The sequence below is a fragment of the Orcinus orca genome, chromosome 1 (genome assembly GCF_937001465.1).
Source record: "Orcinus orca chromosome 1, mOrcOrc1.1, whole genome shotgun sequence".
NCBI classification, from domain to species: Eukaryota; Metazoa; Chordata; class Mammalia; order Artiodactyla; family Delphinidae; genus Orcinus; species Orcinus orca.
In genome coordinates, this window is record NC_064559.1 from 55,077,596 (window position 1) to 55,098,955 (window position 21,360).

Here is a 21,360-nt window from a genome sequence, read left to right on the forward strand (position 1 = left end):
ATAGATTGCATGTCAGTATTACAAACCAAAAGCTCGAAATCCTATCTAAGCTAGCTTTCTTTCTGTTTAGTGATAATTATTTCATCTTTCTGTGACCGTCTAAGGTGTAAATTCAGTGCTTGCACCTCTTAGTATTTTAAGAGTCACTTCTTCCTCTAGTGGTTCTGAATTCATCTTAAGCTATATAAACTGTGTTTTAGACTCTACAAATTTTACTCTAACAACAGAGCCAAGAGCCAATTTAATTGGTCTCTATTAATCAATATTAAGCTATTATAAGATGCTGAAAGATTTGTTTCAGATTTTAATATTTATATTAAATTGCATTTTTGGTTTCAGTTCTTTATCCTTCCCTGTATTTATGTACTTTGACACTAAACAGTGCTTTCCCACTGTGGGAAACAACTCCACCCTGACTCTGGACTTGGCCATGTGACTTGCTTTGGCCCAAGTGATGGTTAGGTGTGAAATTGACCAGAAGTTTGAAATATGCTTTCACAGTTGGGCTTGCTTACTCTTCCCCCTCTGCCATCACCATGAAGAGAACATACTCAAGCTAGCTACTGGTCCCAGGGGGAGGAAGAAAGCCACTTGGAGTGGTACTGACTTGCCCCAGCCAAATCATCCAACCTCCAGACAAATAAATAAGCTCTACTAAAATCAGCCAACCCTAAGCTGTCCCTCAGATCTGTGAAAATAAATGACTGTTCTAAGCTACTAAAATTTAGAATAGTTTGTTACACAGCAATTTTGTGGCAATGGCTAATTAATACACTGTTCTGGGAAATTTTATGATATTGAATGAATAAAGGCTATTTCTCTACATAATTATCAAGGCTCTAATCATCTTCTGTTTATAAAAAATCATCACTTATAGAGTATCAGTGTACTTTAGCCAACTATATCACATTCACTGGATTCCACTTGTCTGAAAGCACAGGAAAAAAAATCTATGTAAAAATACTCTGCTACCTTTAGGCACATGCTTTATAAAATCTTCACATATAGAAGTACATGCTTAAATACTTGACATGTAATCTGAAGCAAAGGTCTCCAAACTGGAGTAAGAAAACCCTGATGGAGCACTAAAAGCATTTAGGGTTTGTGTAGAAACTTACAGATTTAAGAACATCAACTTTTAGGTCCTCAAATTTCATACGTAAGTTGATATGCCTGATAGTGAAGCCTGAGGTATCATTCCAGTTCTCCTTTTCCACTTCAACTTTTTTTTTTTAAGTTTTTTTTTTTTTTGATGTGGACCATTTTTAAAGTCTTTATTGAATTTGTTCCAGTATTGCTTCTGTTTTTTGTTTTGCTTTTTTGGCCACAAGGCATGTGGGGGTCTTAGCTCCTCGACCAGGGATCGAACCCGCACCCCCTGCATTGGAAGGTGAAGTCTTTTAATTTTTTAAATTAATTAATTAATTAATTAGGCTGCATTGGGTCTTCATTGCTGTGTGTGGACTTTCTCTAGCTGCGGGGAGCAGGGCCTACTCTTCGTTGCAGTGTACAGGCTTCTCATTTTGGTGGCTTCTCTTGTTGTGGAGCACAGACTCTAGGAGCGCGGACTTCAGTAGTTGTGGCACTTGGGCTCAGTATTTGTGGCATGCAGGCTCTGGAGCACAAGCTTCAGTAGTTGTGGAGCACGGGCTTAGTTGCTCTGCAGCATGTGGGATCTTCCTGGACCAGGGTTCAAACCTGTGTCCCCTACATTGGCAGGCGCCACCAGGGAAGTCCCCAGAAGGTGAAGTCTTAACCACTGGACCGCCAGGGAAGTCCCCATATTTCAACTTTTATAATAGCTTTTTTCTGTTTTACAAGAGAAAAACATATTTCTCATTATCATGAACCTTAACATCGTACATTTTACCAGGTTGTAAAACCCTCAGGATTATCTGACAAAGGGATGTTTCTTCTAAATGTTACTAGAGTAACTTGCTGTCATTCTTTGTCTTACAGGTATTTCTATTAAGAAACATGGCATTAGAAAAAATATATTTTGTACTTTGAGTTCTTTTACTTTAGGTATTTGTTGAGTAAGAGAGTGAAAGTGGGTGTAGTTTTTTTTTCTTTAAAGGACTTTTTTCTTCTTCTGAGTATTGTCAAAAAACGTTTGCATTGTTCCTTATTCTCAAGCTCCATGGGAGCAAAGCAAAGAAGCCATTAGCACCAAATATTGAACGTAGATCTTCTTACTTCAGTTGGACAAATAAACAGGTATAATTAATACTGGTCCATAGTCCATTATCTGCGATTTGAAAATCTAGAAAGCTCTGAATACCAAAAACTCACTTTCATTTGATGGTGTGATTAGATATAGAACAGAGCTACTTATCTTTATATATCCTACTTCATGTAATTGTTCATAAGTTTTCCAGTAGAAATATTAATGTATTTGATTACAGAGTGTAGACATAGACCTTACTTGGAGTGTTGCATAATATGAAGCATATTTCCTTTCAAAGTCTGAAAAATTCAGAATTATGAAACTTATCTGCCCCAAGTGCTTGGGATAAGGGATTGTGTTTCTGCACATTTGATTTGATGTTGGTAAACCCGTTTTAGTACTTTGCAAAAATTCTGATTTTAAAATACTCTTCATTACTAGGTAGCAAGGTAGATGGTTCTAGTTCTTTGTATTCAATAAAAAATTAAAGACTGGTCCAATAAAGATGTCAGATCATTAAAAATATTTTTGATAATAAGTGGCTGTGTGATTTTTGGCACAAACTTGGGATTTAAAAAATTGAATGACATTACTGTGAGGAAATTTTACATTTCTATGACTATATCTGTATAAATATATAAATGAACTATAGGAATAGAATTAATGCTGAACAATAAGAATGGAATTCTAAGAGTAGGTAATATTCATTTGTAGTTACCAGAACACAGTCAGTACAAAAGGCAGAGGGAGAGGGTGTGCCACAACCTGTATTTCTAATAAAATATTACTTTTGTTTAATAATTATCAAGATTTGTTGTTTTTTATCAATTGTATACTGATAATTTTAATAGTAACTCAAATGGAGAAAATATCTTACAATTAGCGCATTTTGGTCACAGAAAATTAAATTAATGTTTGTATTATATACATCCTTTTTTCAAAGAAGAGAGAATGCTAAATAAGACTTAGCCTAAAAAGACAGTATAGGGCTTCCCTGGTGGCGCAGTGGTTGAGAGTCCACCTGCCGATGCAGGGGACACAGGTTCGTGCCCCGGTCCGAGAAGATCCCACATGCTGCGGAGCAGCTGGGCCTGTGAGCCATGGCCGCTGAGCCTGCGCGTCCGGAGCCTGTGCTCCGCAACGGGAGAGGCCACAACAGTGAGAGGCCCGCGTACCGCAAAAAAAAAAAAAAAAAAAGACAGTATAAAATCTATGGGATACATTTTATTTTGCAAGGGGAACAAAAATAGAAATTCAAGGAAAAGATTATGTGAAGTTTTCCACTCTTAAAGAATATCTTATTTCTGTATATTTTTTAGTGGATGATGTTTGACATCAAATTACTGTGATGTTTAGATTTCATTAGATATACTTAATTCATATTTTAAAATGTCATTTAAATATGTTATAAATGGCAAATGATGAAAAATTTTAGACATTGATTTAAAAATTTATGAGGGTATAGTTTTTTAGTATTCTTTTAGAAAAAAATTAGAAGTCTACTTGGTTAGTTAATTTTGGGACAGATACAGATAGATCATTGTAGGTGGCAGAGAATCAATGAGTGGCTATTACTAGTCAAAAATCAGGTGCTAAATGCTTTAATTGTTAGATTAGTCTTTCAATGAGTTATTGCACAGCACTAAATAAAAAATTAAATATTTTAATTGTAAAAAAATATGTATTTTTATGATATAAATCAAGGAGTTTAGTAAGATGTGGATTTTTTCATAAATTCATGCATGAATCTGAAAACCTGAACTCTCTCAACTATTGTAGAACCATCTGTGGTTGTAGAAAGAAGTTCAGAATCTCAAACTTTTTTCCTTGCCTGTACATGCGCTGTCTCTTGCTTGCTCATGTTCTCTAGTGCTTTCTCTCAACTCCCCTTACTTCTTTTTCTCTTTCCTTCTTTTTCTCTTCCATGAGAAATGCTACCCTCATCTTAAAAACAGAAAAACTATATGAGCTACAAAATTATAACTTTTCTTGACCCCTGCCTGTCAGAGAGCTGAAGTCACAAGGCAGGGTAACTGAATTCCAAGGAATGCCAAGCCCCTCCAAGGAAAGATAGGACATATGAACATTTGCAGACCACAAGAGGAAGAAGTAGCCACCATAGAAGCCGGTAAGAAGAAATGAGCTAAAATGTTAACGCGTTCTTAAAGGCCAAGTGTGGGCTGGCATAGCAGTGTAGAATAATTAGAAGTCCAGAACAACTTACTCATAAGCTTTTCTCCATGGCCCTCCACTGGCTGCTCACAAAATGAATGAGGCAAGACAGTAACCTACATCAGTGACAGTCAGAAGTTCATGAAGTGATGAGTTCTTGATGAAAGACCAGCACAAAATATCACCTTTTTCTCCAGACCCTCTTCTCATATCGAGCAGAAGCTTTAAGCTCTTAGGAGAGAAGCAGGAAAACCTCTTGGGCTCAGGATCCTGCATCATACAAAGCAGAGATCTACTACTACTGATTGAGTGGCATGAAAACTCTCTCTTGTCTAAGACCTGCCTCAGATGCTGTGTAGAATTTGCCTGCCATGATGGTGAGGGGTTGGAATGCTTAAGAAGCCCCATACCAGAAACTCAGGCATTTGCACCCTTCCTAGGACTCATGATGGAACAGAAGAACTGAGAACCCCTCTCCAAACAGAATCCTATCACCAGAAAAACAAGAAAGAGTCCTCTACCACCAGGGGAGGGGCAGTAACATGGAGAAAGACCCTCTCCTAGGCTCAGACATGCAGGAATTGTTGAAAAGTAACAGTAGAGCAGGAATACTGAGAAGAGTTTCTCTTGCCCCAGGACCACACTAAGCACAAAGTGATGACAGCTCATTGCTGGAAAAATCTGAAGCCTGTGATGCACTTAACAACAGTGAGCTTAACAACCAAAACCAAAACTCAGCTCAACCACTGACTAGGATAGTTGATTCCATCACACTAATTGCCTGACAGAAAAAGAGGTCCTCATTTCCAGGCAGAAATACTGTTTACCTCAGAGTCTACTGTTCTATGTATGATCTCTTACCTTTAATTTAAAAGTATGTGGTATACAAATAAGTAAGAATAAGCATCCTGTTGTCAAGACTCAAAGGACTCATTCGTTTTATAGATAACGCAGATGTTGGGGTATGAGACAGAAATTTTAAAATAAATGATTACATGTTAAAGGATCCAGTGGGAAAGATAAACAATGTGCTTGAAAAGATGAAGAATTTCACCTGAGAAATGCAAAGTATTTTTTAAAAGTGAAATGGAAATACTAGAAATACAAATCTTAATGTCGGAAACAAAGACTTCTTTGATGTGCTTATCAGCAGATTGGATACAAACTAAGAAAAAACTAGATGAACTTGAAGATAGGTCAATAGAAATTATCCAGAGTGAAACACAAAGAAAAGAGCGGGAGGGAAAGACAGAACACAGTAGCAAAGAGTTGCTGGACAATGTCAGACAGTCAAACATACTTGTAATTGGAGTTGTAAAAGCAGAAGGAAAGAAAAGGAAAGAAGAAATATTTGAAGAGATAAAGATCAAGAATTTTTCAAGATGGATGAAAGGTAACCAACCTTAGATACCAGAAGTTCACAGAACCTCAAACACAATAAAAACAAACAGACCAAAAATACCTAGGTATATCATAGTCAAAATGTCCAAAACAAAGAAAAATCTTGAAGACAGAGAAATATACTGTGAAAGATAAAAGTTATAGCAACCTTCTCATTATAAACTATACAGACCAAAAACCAATGGACCCACCACACATTTAAAGTGCTAAAAAGTTTTTTTAACCCCTAATTCTGTATCCAGCCAAAAAATCTTTTTTTACAAATAAAAACAAAGATTTTTCAAGCAACCAAAAACTGTGGTTTAATTAGCTCTGGAACTGTGATAAGTTTAAGATGTTAATAACCCTACCTGCATGGATGGATGGACAGATGGTTAGGTGGAGGATGGATGCATGGATACAAAAAGATGGTTCTATTCCAGATATAAATTGCAGAAAATAGAAACAAAAGCAGCCACTTGATTTTGTATAACTCTAGAATACTGAATTCTGAATAAAAGTATATTAGAAGACACATAGTAGGGGTGTGTTAGTATTAGGAAGCTGTGGTCATTCTGGGTTGAAACATCTTGTGAGACCACCAGGTAAGTGATACTTAGCTGCACTCCGGATCCACAAATAGAATGTTGTGATACTGATCAGCCTAAGCACATGAACTTTGTAGTCTCCACTTTAATTACAGATCTGCTTATCCAATGTGTAACATATATCTAAAGATTTCTTATAGTCCCTAAAGGGAAAGTAAACAGTGATTAGAGGAACTAGACCATGTGCCATTAGAAAAAAAAAATTACCCCCTCTATCACATTAATCAGGATACGGAATTCTTTTCCTCAGAATTATATCATTGATTTATTAACTTCACAAACACTTATTTTTAAAATAACTTTGTATTTGTTACTATGTATACAAAAATAAATAATCCTACCCCTCAAGATGTTACAGTTAGATAAGGCAGACAAGCAAATAAGTTATAGTATGTTGTAAAAAAATAGCATTAGAATAGTGTTTTTACATTATGAGACATATCAGTCTTTTTTGAGAAGCTGAAACATTATTCATGTCTGGGCCCTATCATAGACCTACTGAATTAGAATCTTCAGAGAGGAGACCAAGCATTTGTATTCTGAAATTGCTCCTTATATCATTTTCATGTGTACCCCTCTGTCTTCTCCTGGGACAAGAATAACTATGCTAAAAATATTTACAGGTTCCTGAATTGGTGGAACAAGAATTTGGAAATGCAGATGTAGGCTAAATAATGAAGGCCCTTTATATGTCATAGTAAGAAAGCTGTTTTTGTCTGATGAACATAACTGAATTAAAATACTAAGTCTCTGTTTTAATAGCATTTAGCAAAACATAAGGACCAAATCTGTCTAGTAAAAGAGAAAAACCAAATTGTTTTTTCTTATGAACTGTTATTATTGAGATAATAGGATTCATTATGACTTTAAAAAAAGCATAAAGGAGGTCATTAAATAGACTGAACCCCAAATCTACATTATCTTTTGCACTTAAATTCTCCATTTTAGATTAGTTTTCAATCATTTACTTGCATGGAGTCTACCTATTATATTACTGCTATAGAAAGACACTTGCTATAGAAAGACACTTAATATAGAAATATACTTTATATTAATAATAATACCCTGGGTTGGATGAAAGTACCTCTGGAAATGGAGGGACAGCTGTGAAATACACCAGAAAAGTAGTTACTTGACATAGTGAAGGGTTAATCAGTCTTTTATTTTGAAACTTGCCACAAATGGTTATACCAATTGAAGTAATAAAATTCTCAAAAGGGAGTTCTGGTTCTAACAGTGTGATAGACTAGATAAACTGAAAATCCTCTGCCAATAAACATTTTATTTATTTTACATAATCATTATTTTAGATAAAATATATAAAATATTATTTTAGATGCATAGCTTATAAAGTATTGAAATCACAAAGGGTCACAAACAAAGCAGAATATAAAAACCAGAGAAGTAAACATGTGAGCTGAAGTTATGTTGCCTGGTGGTGATGGAAAGTTGCTGGCCTCAGTAATCCAGAGACCTGGATATTGAAGAGTTAGTGGGGAGGGAACAGGTGGTGTGGACCTGGGAAGTGTGTACCTAGGGTGTTGTAATTGCCTATCTGCGTATCTACATGGGGAAATCTCCAGAAACTTTGTCTTAGCCTGGGCTCTGAGTGGTGGAGAGGAGCTGGACCCCTGAGAATTCTAACCACTGACTTCATGGCATAGGATGCTTCTTCTTGCCCCCACCACAGAGAAACAGACAAAAGAAGAGAATTACATCAAGAATTGAATAAAATACAAGGAGTGAAATCTTGTGAGCAAAGAAATTCATAAATGTGGGTAAATCTTAGCATTGACTGAATAAAACAACAACAACAATAATAGAAAAATGAGACTAATTTGGATGTTTTAAAAAGATGGAAGTAAAAATTTGGACAAAGTGTAACCGAGGTTTTGGAGGAGTATTGATGAAATGGAAAACAATCTAAGGTTTTTGTATAATCTGTGTAACAATATTAATTAACTTTGTTCTTCAAGTCATACGTTCATTCTACAATTTTAAGCATAATCATTAAAGAATAGAAATAGAATCTCTACTTCCAAACCTACAGTAGGAGAGAAAACTCAATCTGTATTAAAAAGAACTCAATCTATAGCAGGCAGGAAACAAGGAAATGAAGAACCATAGAAAAAGCCAGGATAAAAAGTAAAAACTAAGGTGATGAGAGTTAATCCAAACATCTGACTAATCTGAACACAGTAAATTGAAACAAATTAAATTTACCAGTTCAAAGACCAAATCCCCTGATTGGGTTATTTTATTAAAATTTTAAAGGTTTTCAGCTAAATGCTGTATAAAAACTATTTAGTTTTTTTTTTTTCTTTTGGTTCTTTCCTACTACCATTAATTTAGACAACCATTTTGTGAAAAGAGATTGAAGTAAAGCAGATCAGTAAAGACTGAAGCAAATTAATTCTCACAAAGTAAATATTCACATATTTTTACAGGTGGTTAGTTTGGCTATACATAAACTGAGCAAACTAGGAAATAATTTTCTACTACGTTGAGGAAATAATTTTCTATACTGCATTTTGAGTATGTATTTCAGTCTTTTATTTCTAGTGTGGGCATGCCCATTTTATATTTCTACAGCCATTTAGATTTGCAAGACATTGCCTCTGAATTTAGATTTATGATGTTTGAATAATTTTATAAAAATCTAATTGTTTAAAAAATATCACCTACTAAGCAGAAGAGGAAAACAGATCCTTAAATTTCCCTGGTAATTAACACACATTTTGTTATGTAGAGACTGATTCTAAAGAAGGCAAACTGTGAAACCAGGAAATTTTGCCCACATTTTGTGCTTATTTAATGTTTTATAAGCCACTGTGAATATTTTAGATTGTGTGGTTTATGTTTATCTGTAACCTACTACAGCAGTATGGTAATAAAACTATATATTCCACAAGTAATTCATTGTGTATACTTTCAGATGAATTCAAATAACAAACACAAACATTAAGACTTTTCTATACGTGATACATATTTTTCTGCGTTTCCAACTGATAAAGCTTACAATGATATCATTGTTTAACCACTAATGTCTATGTATAGAACATTGTACTGGGTCATATTAGTGAGTATGAAGATTTAAACAATATTTTCCCTGTTGCCGGTCTAGTTTTAGAGACAGCACAAGAGAAACTCTTTTAGGGGAAACACATTTTCTTCCATCAGAGATAATTAAAACCAACAAATCATGAACATACACAAATAGATATTGAAAAAAATAGGTGTTATTGATATTTTGAACTGGATTTGGGAGTGGTCATAGTAGTGATTTGTAAAAGTATTTATTTGCCCATGAACTTTGGAATTAAGCATTAAAAATTCATTAATATACTCTCTCCCTACCATAAATAGAGATAAATTTGGGAAAAAATAAAGGAAGTCATTTTTTCATAGTGATCAATAATAAAATTATTAATTTTCAAATTCTGTCTCTTCAGATTTCTCAAGAGTTGGCAGGGGGGAAGGAAAGCCAAATGTAGGGAGAGAAGAGGCTTAGAAAAGGGCTCCTGTTCCTCCCTGGGCTCTAACCAGAGCAGCTCTTACTTTAATCAGTTTTATATCCTGAAGTTCTAAGTAAGTTAAGCCAGGGAGGATATTATAAATGTTTCTGCTACTTTTTCTTAACTGAGTTTTTGTTTTTAATTTTGGGAAAATATATTGTTACATAACTGAGACTTCTTTTTAAAGACTTTTTTTTTTTTTTTAGTACAGTTTTAGGTTCACACCAAAATTGAGAGGGAGATAACAGAGAGTTCCCCTATGCCTCCTGCCCTACCCATGCATAACCCCCAATTATCAATATCTCCCTCCAGAGTAGTACATTTGTTACAATTGATGAATATACATTGACACATCATAATCACCAGTTCACTTGTGGTGTTGTACATTCTGTGGATTTGGACAAATGTATTCATCATCATAGTATCATATAGAGTATTTTCACTGCTCTAAAAATCCTCTGTATTCTGCCTTTAAGAACCTGATCAAGCTTCTAGAAATAAATCTGACAAAATTATGGAGGACTCCTATGACTGGATCCTTCTGGAATTTTTAACTCTTAGACTTGTCCACGCTGAGCCTTCAGCAATTCACCTGTTACAGTTCAAATTTTTATACCCAGATTCTGGTTCCCCATGGCAATTTCTCCTTGCGAGTCTCTGCTCTGATAAGCTATGACTCCCTGTATTTGCTTTTGTCTTTCCAATCTTTGTGTCAGCGGTTGACCTTGGCCCTCACCTCTCTTATGGATCCTAGAATAGTTGTTGATTTTTTAGTCTGTTTACCTTTTAGTTGTTGTTAGGATGGAGTGTTAACTTCTAAGCACCTTATGTGTAGAACTGGAAAACTTATTCGTTTGTTTTTAACTGCTGCTGATTTGATGATTGTGGCTTAATCTCTAATGTGCAGATAGATAGTTGCTACTTCTGTGACACTAGGAGAATATCACAATTGCTTGTGCATCTTTTGCAGACTGGTAAGGAGGGGTGACTCATAAAGTAAAGCGTACATAATAGTGGGCTAAAGTTAATATGTCTTTCTAGGGTTTTATATACGGTAAAAAAATAAGCAATGACAGTTTCTGATTCTTTCTCAAATGATGAACAAAGATCTAACAACCAGATTCAGAGCTGGTGTTAAAAGCAAATGCTTCCAAAGTATTCCATGTGCATTTGTATTATTTAACTTATACTTGCTTGATCTTTCTGTTTCCAAAGATTAGCTTTCTTTCAGATCTCTGAGGTGGTATGTTAGGATACCATCAAAGGCTTAAAGGAGGTAAAAATGATTTAATTATTGTTTTTAAGAACAGTAATGATAGCTATATGAGATAAATATCAGTAACCAGTGAACCTGTGTGTTTTTTTGTGCGGTACACGGCCCTCTCACTTCTGTGACCTCTCCCGTTGCGGAGCACAGGCTCCGGACGCGCAGACTCAGCGGCCATGGCTCACGGGCCCAGCCGCTCCGCGGCATGTGGCATCTTCCCGGACCGGGGCACGAACCCATGTCCCCTGCATCGGCAGGCGGACTCTCAACCACTGCGCCACCAGGGAAGCCCGACCTGTGTGTTTTTAAATACTAAAGTTATTTGCCCTGCCTAAGGAATGCTTTCTAAGGATTTCTCCAACTTGCTTTCTCATCCCAACCCTATCTTGATGACATCCAAAAGCTGGAACATTGAGAATTTTTATAAATTCTCAAGCATCTGGGAAACCTGAAAATAGTATCGAGGATTTTAAAAATTCAGTTTGATCTCTGATTGGCCATATTGGCTTCTTGCTTTTTGGAACACAGTCTAGGGTGGCTGTGTCATAAACTGTATTTAAAAACTTTGACTTATCAGTTATACTTGGTTTATTCTTACTTTAGTAGAAGGTAATGAACTGTTCATTAAACATTAAGTTCAATAAGATATTTCTACATCTATTCCAGACAAATTATTTCCACCCTATTATTTTAGCATATCAGCAATGATTACCTTATTAATGGTGAAACTGTGTTTGTTTGGGTGTTTTGCTTTGTTTTGGTTTATTTTTTTTAGTATCCCTATAGGAAAATCATTCATTGTACTGGAAATTGTTCTTTCTTGGTATTCCTCTCCATGGTTTTACAAGTAGCATAGTTTGATTAAAAAGTTAAAGAAAAAGAAACAGATTCTGTTTACATTGACAAGGCCATGGGGCATTTAACTAAGCAATCAAATTTAGGACCACCAATGGAACAAACATTATATGCCTCCTGATGTGATGCAGTAGGAAGGACCATCAGTTTTATAGTAATCTTGTCAAAGCTATGTAATAAGAGCATAATAATGAGAAAACATTCAGACAAATTTAGACTTGTGGAACACTTTGCAAAACAAGTAGCCTAGATGCTTCAAAAATAACAGTATTATGAAAATGTTATATATAAAATGACAGTCGTAGAAACTAAATATAGTGTGTGACCCTTTAACAAAATTAAATGGTTTTCAGGATATTTTTTAAACAGTTGGGATATTTGAATACAGAATACATATTAAGTTATATTCTCATGTCAGTATTAATTTCTTGAGTATGACATATGATATTGTTGAAGAGTTTCCTTCTTTTTAGAAGGTGGGTGCTGACATTTTTATGGGTAAAGTATCCTGATATTTAAAACTTACTTTCAGATGGTTCAAGGGAAAAAAAAAGTACGTGTGCTTGTTTGTTTTTAGAAGGGAGAATAAAGCAAATTTTGTAAAATGCTTACAGTTGGTGAGTCTAGATTGAAAGGTACAAAGGTATTCATTGTATTATTCTTTCAACTTTTCTGCAGATTTGAAATTTTTCAAAGTAAAAAAGGGAGAAAAGAAAAATAGAGATGGGATCATATACTATATCTTCAAATTATTAAGACTATTAGAATTATAGTGACACTTCAGAAAGACTTCCCTTTTATAAAGGAAAGAAAATTATTGAGGACTTAACCTACTTACCTAAATTATTTATACCATAATATTGCTAAAGTATATGCACAGATGTACAACTGAAGATCACCTTTGTGTGTTCCTAGCTCTTAAAGCAACTATAAAGTCAAGTCAGATTCTAACTAAATACAGTGAAAATATAAAACCAAAAAAAGAAAAGAAACCCAACATGATGACATAATAACAGTAATGTGATAGCTAGTATATATTTTGCTGAAAATAAATCGCACATGGTAAGCTGGTTCTGAGTACTGCGGTACAGTTTCTTTTCAGGCTGCCATGTCTACAGAAACACCTGCATTTCTTACTCGGTCTCCACACTACTTTTCTCATTCCAGCTACTGAAAAATCTTTTTGCAATACACAATGACATAATTTAACCTTTACTTATACTCCTATATCTTTTACATATTACATCCCCTTTTGTTTTTTTATTAGCCTGAGAATGAGGTAGTATATCATTATACTGTAGTATGCTATTTTATAGTATCATTATTTTCAGATAACTTGAAAAATTAAAGACTTATTTTACTAAAATGTTTTTCAATTTTGAATTATTTACTGCAAGAGAGAAGTTTACTGTCTTTTACTGATAAATTTAACATGAGCACAGCGGATGAAGGAGGATTTTTTTCTTCCATTTTTACTCTAACACATGCCGAACAGATTACAGCTATACATTTGTACTTCCACAGGATAAGCTGAATGCTGTCATTTGAGGTGATCACTTAATGCAATTACAATAATAAACATAAACTGCAATGTGGGAATACTTTTCCATATAAGCAACAAAAATACTGGCAAATTTATAAAAATGAACCAACATTATAGTTATGGAAGCTTTGAAAACCAGCAGCCTTGTTGTCACCACTGGGGTAAAAACTGGTTTTGGAGCTTCTCAAAAATCCCCATTTCCAGATCACTTTCACTATTTGACCTGGCTTACAACTCACTAGAAAAGAAAAAGCTCCATTTGCAAGATGTTGTTTCCGTTTGACCTGATTCAGAGTCTCCATGGGAAAAGACCTGTACCCAGGGTATTGTTAAAACAATCAGATGTAGTGTCACAACTATCAAAGTCTGTGATACCAGTTGGGGCAAACAAGAGCAAAACAATTTTGAGGAAAAAGAAAAATTTGGAGGACTTTTTCTTCCCAATTTCAAAATTACAAAGCTGTAGTTATTAAGGCATTGTTGTACTGGCAGAAGAGTAGACATCTGTGGATCAGTTGATTAGAATTAAGAATCCAAAAGAAAATCCTTATTTATAGTCCATTCATTTTCAACAGAGGTGCCAAAGCGGTTCATTGGGGAAAAAGTCTGTTCTCAAATGATACTGGGACAACTGGATTCATATCCATCCACGTGCAAAAAGATGACCTAAGACCTTTATTTCACACCATACACACAGAAATTAACTTAAAATTGATCACAGACTTAAGCGTAAGAACCAAAACAATAAAGCTGTTAGAAAAAAAATAGAAAAATCTTTAAGACCTTGGATTAGTCAGTTTTCGTATTTGCAACACCAAGAGTGTGTTCTATGAAAGAAAAAAAGATAAATTGGACCTTATCAAAGTTCAAAACTTCTGTACTTATCTAAAAAGATAAGCAACAGAAAGGTTGAAAATATTTGCAAAACACATTTCGGATGTGTTGCCAAAATTTTCTAAGAACTCAAGTAAAGGAATTGAAACCATCATGTATTGCTGGTGGGAATGTGAAATGGTACAGTGACCAGTTTCTTAAAAAGTTAAACACAGAATTATCATGTGACACAGTAATTACACTTTTCAGATATCTACCTGAAACCTAAATAAATGTCCATGCAAAGATTTGAATGCGATTGTTTATAGCAGCATTATTCACAATAACCAAAAAATGGAAACAAATGTCCATAAACTGGTGAGTGGACAGACAAGATGTGGTATATCCATGCAATGGATACTGTTCAGCAATAGAAAATAATAAACTGCTGACACATGTTAAAACACGGATGGACTGCAAAAACATCATGTAAAGTGTAAGAAACCATCCATACATAAAAGTCACATATTGTATGATTTCATTTATATAAAGTGTTCAGAAAAGGCAAACGTATAGAGGTAAAATACAGTGGTTGCCTAGGTGGTGGGTGGTAAATGTGCACGAGGGATCTTATTGGGATGAAGAAAATGTTCTAAAACTGATTTATGGTGTTGGTTGCAGCACTGGGTAACGTTACTAAAAATCATTGAATTATGTACTTACAGTGAGTAGATTTTTATTATATGTAAAATGTGTCTCAAGAAAATGTATTTTAAAAAGCAAATGTGGGGAATAAAATTATATTTCATTTTGTTTAACCAGAAACCCAAAATGTTTACATTACTTTTATAAAGCCATGAAAATGTAAGGATACGTTAAAAATTTTCCAGTTATTTTGAATCCTTAATACTGTTTCTAGAGCCAGGATCTCAAGAAATATCAGTGGAACTCCCTTTCAGACTGACTTTGGCATATGTATATACACTTTTTTATACAACCATAGTCTCCTAGATTCAAAACAGAAAACCTGCTGTATCTTCTTATCTTTGAAAATGAGTCATTGCTCTTAGTTTTCTGACTGTTATAGGTGGGATATTGTTTCTTAAACATTTGATGAAAAACACCCAAACCAGTTAAAATAAGCTTTGCCTTCCATTTCTTCATTTACTACATTTTTCTCTTTTTGTTTTGTTTTATTTTAGATCACTGTGTTCACTACTATGATCTTCGTAACACTAAACAGCCAATCATGGTATTCAAAGGACACCGAAAAGCAGTCTCTTATGCAAAGTTTGTGAGTGGTGAGGAAATTGTCTCTGCGTGAGTATTACCCTTTTCAGAAGTTGAGCTTATTTAACATGCCATCATTTACCAGTTTGTAATGTCACTGTGGGTTTTGTGAAGAATAACACTGTGGTATATGCACTTTTTCTTAAATAGTAGATTTTTATAACTTGTCTAATTAAAATGCATATATATTCTAGTCTGTGTTGCTCACTTTTATATGTTATTTGTGAATAAAATCCAGATGATAGTATTTTTTAATGTTACCCCCTTAAACATTTGAACTTCAGATTGGATTTCAGCCCCTGCTCCTTAAAAAGAGAGAAGCAATATAGTTGATGCAGTAGAATGAGAAGTGTTTTATTTATCTAAGACCACTAATATGTTATTATATATTGATCTATATTGCAGTATAGTAGTATCATTTTTGGTTTTCAACAATATTTGGTTGACTTTCATGATTCCATGTTATTTTATCTCCCAATGATTTCGTGGTGAGTTTTAAATATGTTTTGAAGAGAACTTTCTAAATGTGACTGCTTACACCTGACAAATATCCTTTGAGAAGCCTTCTGAACTAGAGAATCATAAAATAAGCTTTTAGTTGTCTTTTGTTTTGTTGAAGGAAACAAGATGTCAACCAGGTAAATAAAGCTCAGTTGCTAAAATACTGTTAAGTAAGCTTTTCTACTGAGACAGTCCCTTCTTTCTGTTATCCATATCATTGTTCTCTTTATTTTGTATTATTCTAGTAAATACCCATTCTCAGTCTCCTTTTTTTCATACATATTATTTCTTCTCAAGCCTAATTGTACATTGTTTTCTTTCTTTCACATAGTTTCTAATATCTCTTAGGAGATTATTAATGCCAGTGCCTTATACTTGGGATCTCCCACCACATCTGCCTCCATACTGGTTGCTCTAGATAAGAACTTGGTAATTTGAGTTGATTTAACAAGGTAATTTGAATTGAGTTACAAAAAGGGAAAAAAAGAAAGTGAGAGCTGAGCTTTCTAAGAGGAGTTAATAGAGGAAATTAGTTCACAAATCTAAGTTAAGTGGTAACCAGTCAAAAAGTATCCCATCTTTAGGAGTAATAATGGGCAGTAAATTAAAATTTTATTCAGATTCAAATATGAATGATTATATGTTAAAAGTATTTTTCTTAAATTTCAGACTTATCAGTGTTGAATCAATTAGTTTGATTTCAACTAGTTGAAGTATATGTATACTTAATTGTATAAATTGGAAATCATAGTTGACCTTTTTAATGCAGATTTGTGGTTTGTATATTCACCAGTCTCTTTTCCTTCTTAGTTTTTATAAATCATGATGATTTTCCTCTTGGACATATTTGTGTTAGAAGTATGTAAGACATTTACCCACAAGTATGTTTGGAAATATTAAAAAGTAATATTAAACTATATACATATTGCTGCAGCCTCTGAATTCTTGGGCTGTGACACACACACACACACACACACACATACATATAAAGGGATTTTCAATGCAATATTGTTGAGCAAAAAACAAATTTAAAACAACATAAATGTCAGAAATTCCCTGGCAGTCCAGTGGTTAGCACTCTGCGCTTCTACTGCTGGGGCCTGGGTTCAATCCCAGGTTGGGGAACTAAGATCCCACAAGCCACGTGGCGTGGCCAAAACAAAAACCAAAAAAAACCCATAAATGTCTAAGAATAGATGTTATGTTGAAAAATGATGAGAAGCAATAGAGAAGTGTTTGGAGTGTAGCCTCTGAGATAAGACAATTTCAATCTTGGCTCTACTAGTTACTAGCTGTGGTACCTTGAAAATATCCTTAACCTTCTAAATCTGTTTCCTCACCTCTGAAATGGAGCTAATAATACTACTTATGTTGTGAATCTCTGAGTAAAATAATCTATGTAAAACATTTAGCATGGTGCCCTATTCTGTGAATGTTAGAGCAAGAGAAAAGATGATTTATTGTGTAGTCATTAATAAAGATATGGAAACATATTTATTTTACATAAACAATGTAAAACAAATTGTTGAACAAGCAAGAAGCACTTTACAAAATAATATGTGTTGTTATGATCCAATTTTTGTAACAAAAAGTCAGAAGAAAACAAAAACTTGATATTTTATTCAAATCCTAAGACTGTCTTTGTGTGATAGGATTAGCAGTGATTTTTATATTCAATTATTTTTTGATTAATAGCTGCATTTGCGTATTATTTTATTAAGATAAACTATATAGACCATTCAACCATTCATAGTATTCTACCCCTGTAGGTACAACTAAGCTGTGAAAATATCAATAGTTTATATTCAGTATACTAATATAATTCAACAGTTGAAAAGTAAATCAAATCAACTGGAACAACTGAAATTAAGCACAGCTGCCAGTAGAGCTCTGTTGTTGTTTGATGGTGATGGTATGATGGCTAATATTTGTTACTTCCTACATGCCCAGGTACTATTGAAAGCATTTAGAATGAATTAATTTAATTTTTGCAGTATCTTATAGAATTCATCTAATTCTATAAGATAGGAATCATTATATTTCACATGTAACTGATGAAAAAATTGAGGCCAAAGAGGTTGTATAACTTTCCTAAGGTCAAAAGCAAACTAATGGCATATTGACCATTCTGACTCAGACAGTCTAGCTCCAGAGTCTTCATTCTCAACCACCAAACCGGATTGCCTCTAATTAGTAGTGATGGGTTTCATGTGATGAGATCTTAAAGTTGTTCTAACTTTTTGTGTTTATCTCAGTTCAACAGACAGCCAGCTAAAGCTGTGGAATGTAGGGAAGCCATACTGTCTACGTTCCTTCAAGGGTCACATCAATGAAAAAAACTTTGTAGGCCTCGCTTCCAATGGAGATTATATAGCTTGTGGTAAGTGAAACTGTCGTTTCCTGGAACTTTTAAATAGATATCTGTCACTGAAATTGCATTCAATGGAATAGACTACATACCAATTCAGGAAATGATCTATACATTCAGAAGATAGCATGTTGAATTTTCCTTAGATTAGAAGAAGCATTAGTCCTTCTCTCCTTCGCTGAGCACAAGCCCTGACCACATGAAATAGCATAAGATTGTTAAATACGTTTTGTAGTTGTTCTCCGGTAAAATATAATTTCTATAGATGTTATGTAGAGGACAGAAAATATTAGTTTCTGCTGATATCTTAATTTTGGAGACATTTGTCTTCTAAAGCTTGATGTTCATTTTCCCCTATATAATGTTCCCTTCAATAAACAGTCTGTTTGGGTAGTCTTGATCTGTTTTTCTAGGACTTTCATTGTTGATAATTTATACAAATTTAAATTAGCAGTAGAAAAGTCAAATTTGGTACTGTTCAAATGCTTTAATACATCTGATGCCTGAATATATGAACTTTCGTCAGTACTTTCAAGTGACTTGGCCTTTTATTCAGTAAAGTTGACTGTCTCTACATGTATATGAACCTAAACCCTGTCAAAGCAAATCTCTTACTTTGATAGACTGCTCAAAAATATGGGTTTCTAGACTACTCAACTTTTATTGGGGAATGGGAAATAAGTTTTGTAGATTATTAAAATCTGCCTTTTTAAGTGCTATAACTTTCTTCTTCCCCTCTAGATAAAATTCTTTATAAATGTAATTCAAGATCATGCTATAATAACACACTTCTGGTTCTTCTCTAGACCTCTGCTAAAATGATTTTTGTATCAGTATTGTTATATCATTTGACAGTGGGTTATTTCTTTAGGTTAGGAAAGTATAAGTTTTTTTCTGTGAATCCTTTTCTCATATGATTCCCAAGAAATCCTGTGCTCTGGTCTTTCATATTTTACATAAAAGATTATTAGTCTTTGAACTTAAACATTGAGTGATAGTTACCTTATGAATGTGATATCCTAATTCTAAGTTCTCCCACTCTAAAAAAATTATTTTTAAATATTTTTCAGGAAGTGAGAACAACTCTCTTTACCTGTACTATAAAGGACTTTCTAAGACTTTGCTAACTTTTAAGTTTGATACGGTGAAAAGTGTTCTGGACAAAGACCGAAAAGAAGATGATACAAATGAGTTCGTTAGTGCTGTGTGCTGGAGGGCACTGCCAGATGGGGTGAGTTTTTATATCAGTTTTTTCACCTTGGTGTCTCATATAATGCATTATGTTTATGTATACACAGGTAAGTTTTTTTAAGTTTAAAATATAAATTGATATGTTACATACATTTTCTTTTTTGCTTAGTATTGCATCACCAAAGGAAACAGGCATTTTAGAAAGTAGTAATTGAAATGTCACAAATGGAACAGTAATTGGAATGTCATTCATGCTGACATGATGTCCCCTGTGTGCCCATAGCATCATGTGCATACCTCTGTTACAGCATTATCACATTATCTCTATCTCTTCTCCTATAGGACTGGAAATTTCTCCAGAAAACACACTGTGTCTCATTTTCCTTATTAGTCACATGCAATACAGGCTTAGTAAACATTCAGCTGAACCTGGTATTGTATTAGAAGGAAAAAATTTGATGTAGGGAAAGGAGAGTGGCCTGTATGTATACCTAATTAAATACTATTTCAGGGTAGAATTTCTCTCTACAAAATACATTTATACAAGAATATTTAAACACATTCAGTTAACAAGCAAGTTGCACTTCTAGGTTGCCCAAAAAAAAACAGTTTCCTCAAACTTGTCATTTATTTATACATTTTAAAGTGCAGGCTTTCTCATAAGTTATATGAAGAAATAATCGTTTTTATTGTCTTGATTTTGTAAACATTAGTCATGCATTAATGTCATCTTTTTAAAAATAGCTTTTTAGGTACTGACTTGGTTTTAGTTTTGACACCAAAAAATTCTACTTGATGGTTACTTTAAGACATCTGTTTAATTAGGTATATTTAAGCTATCTTGTTTAAGTTCTATTACTCAACTTCAGTTTTGGCAATGGCAGACTAGGTGATTTGGACCAACCCTCCCGCTAAGTAGAAGTGGAAAAGTTAGACCAAGTATTCAATATATATATTTTAAAAACCAAAACCTGTTTTAAGTCATTGGAAAGTAAACAAGATAGAAAAGAATTACCAGTCTAGGAATGTGAGCCTGGCTTTTGAGTATTCTTTTCCCCTGGGAGCATTTGCCAATTTTGGTAGAATGGCTGAGCACTTATGGTAGCTTCATGGGGGCACAGGGAATGCAGTCTAGTGCTCACCACCATATGGGTGAACTTACCTTGGTTTAGGTCCCCAAAGGGCTCTAGTCTAGGGTAAAGCAGTAGAGGATAAGCCCCCAGTGATTTTGCAACTCAACTTCAGATCATATCAATCCTGAGTAAATTGAGGTGATCTTAGATTGCTAGTGTTAACAAATGCAAAATTAAATCCTCTCTGCAAGAAAACCTTCTAAAGAAGATCATCTCAGAATTTTATGTTTTTCAAAATTGCAAATATAACTAGGACACAACAAAAAATAAAGAGACACAGGAAAAGCCAAGACGACATGAATAAATTTAGTATAAGCATTGAACAATAGAAACAAAATCACAGCAGCTCTGGATATTATAACACATAGCCTGAAAATAACCATGCTGACAAGATGAAAGACAAGGTTGAAAATTTCAATTGGGAAATTAAAAGTTTTTTGTTTTTTTTTTTTGCGGTACGCGGGCCTCTCACTGTTGTGGCCTCTCCCGTTGCGGAGCACAGGCTCTGGACGCGCAGGCTCAGCGGCCATGGCTCACGGGCCCAGCGCTCCGCGGCA

General features: G+C 34.3%; 1 protein-coding gene across 10 annotated transcripts in view; it reads left to right on the forward strand.

Annotated features, from left to right (window-relative positions):
• The window catches only part of COP1 (COP1 E3 ubiquitin ligase), a 290,627-nt gene that overhangs the window by 206,761 nt on the left and 62,506 nt on the right, over positions 1 to 21,360 (forward strand). For all 10 annotated transcript variants that reach the window (XM_049715673.1, XM_004269788.4, XM_033428138.2 and 7 more), the window contains 3 exons: positions 15,523 to 15,640; positions 18,367 to 18,491; positions 19,550 to 19,710. In XM_049715673.1, coding sequence (XP_049571630.1) covers positions 15,523 to 15,640; positions 18,367 to 18,491; positions 19,550 to 19,710 — 404 coding nt within the window. The remainder of the gene's footprint in view (positions 1 to 15,522; positions 15,641 to 18,366; positions 18,492 to 19,549; positions 19,711 to 21,360) is intronic.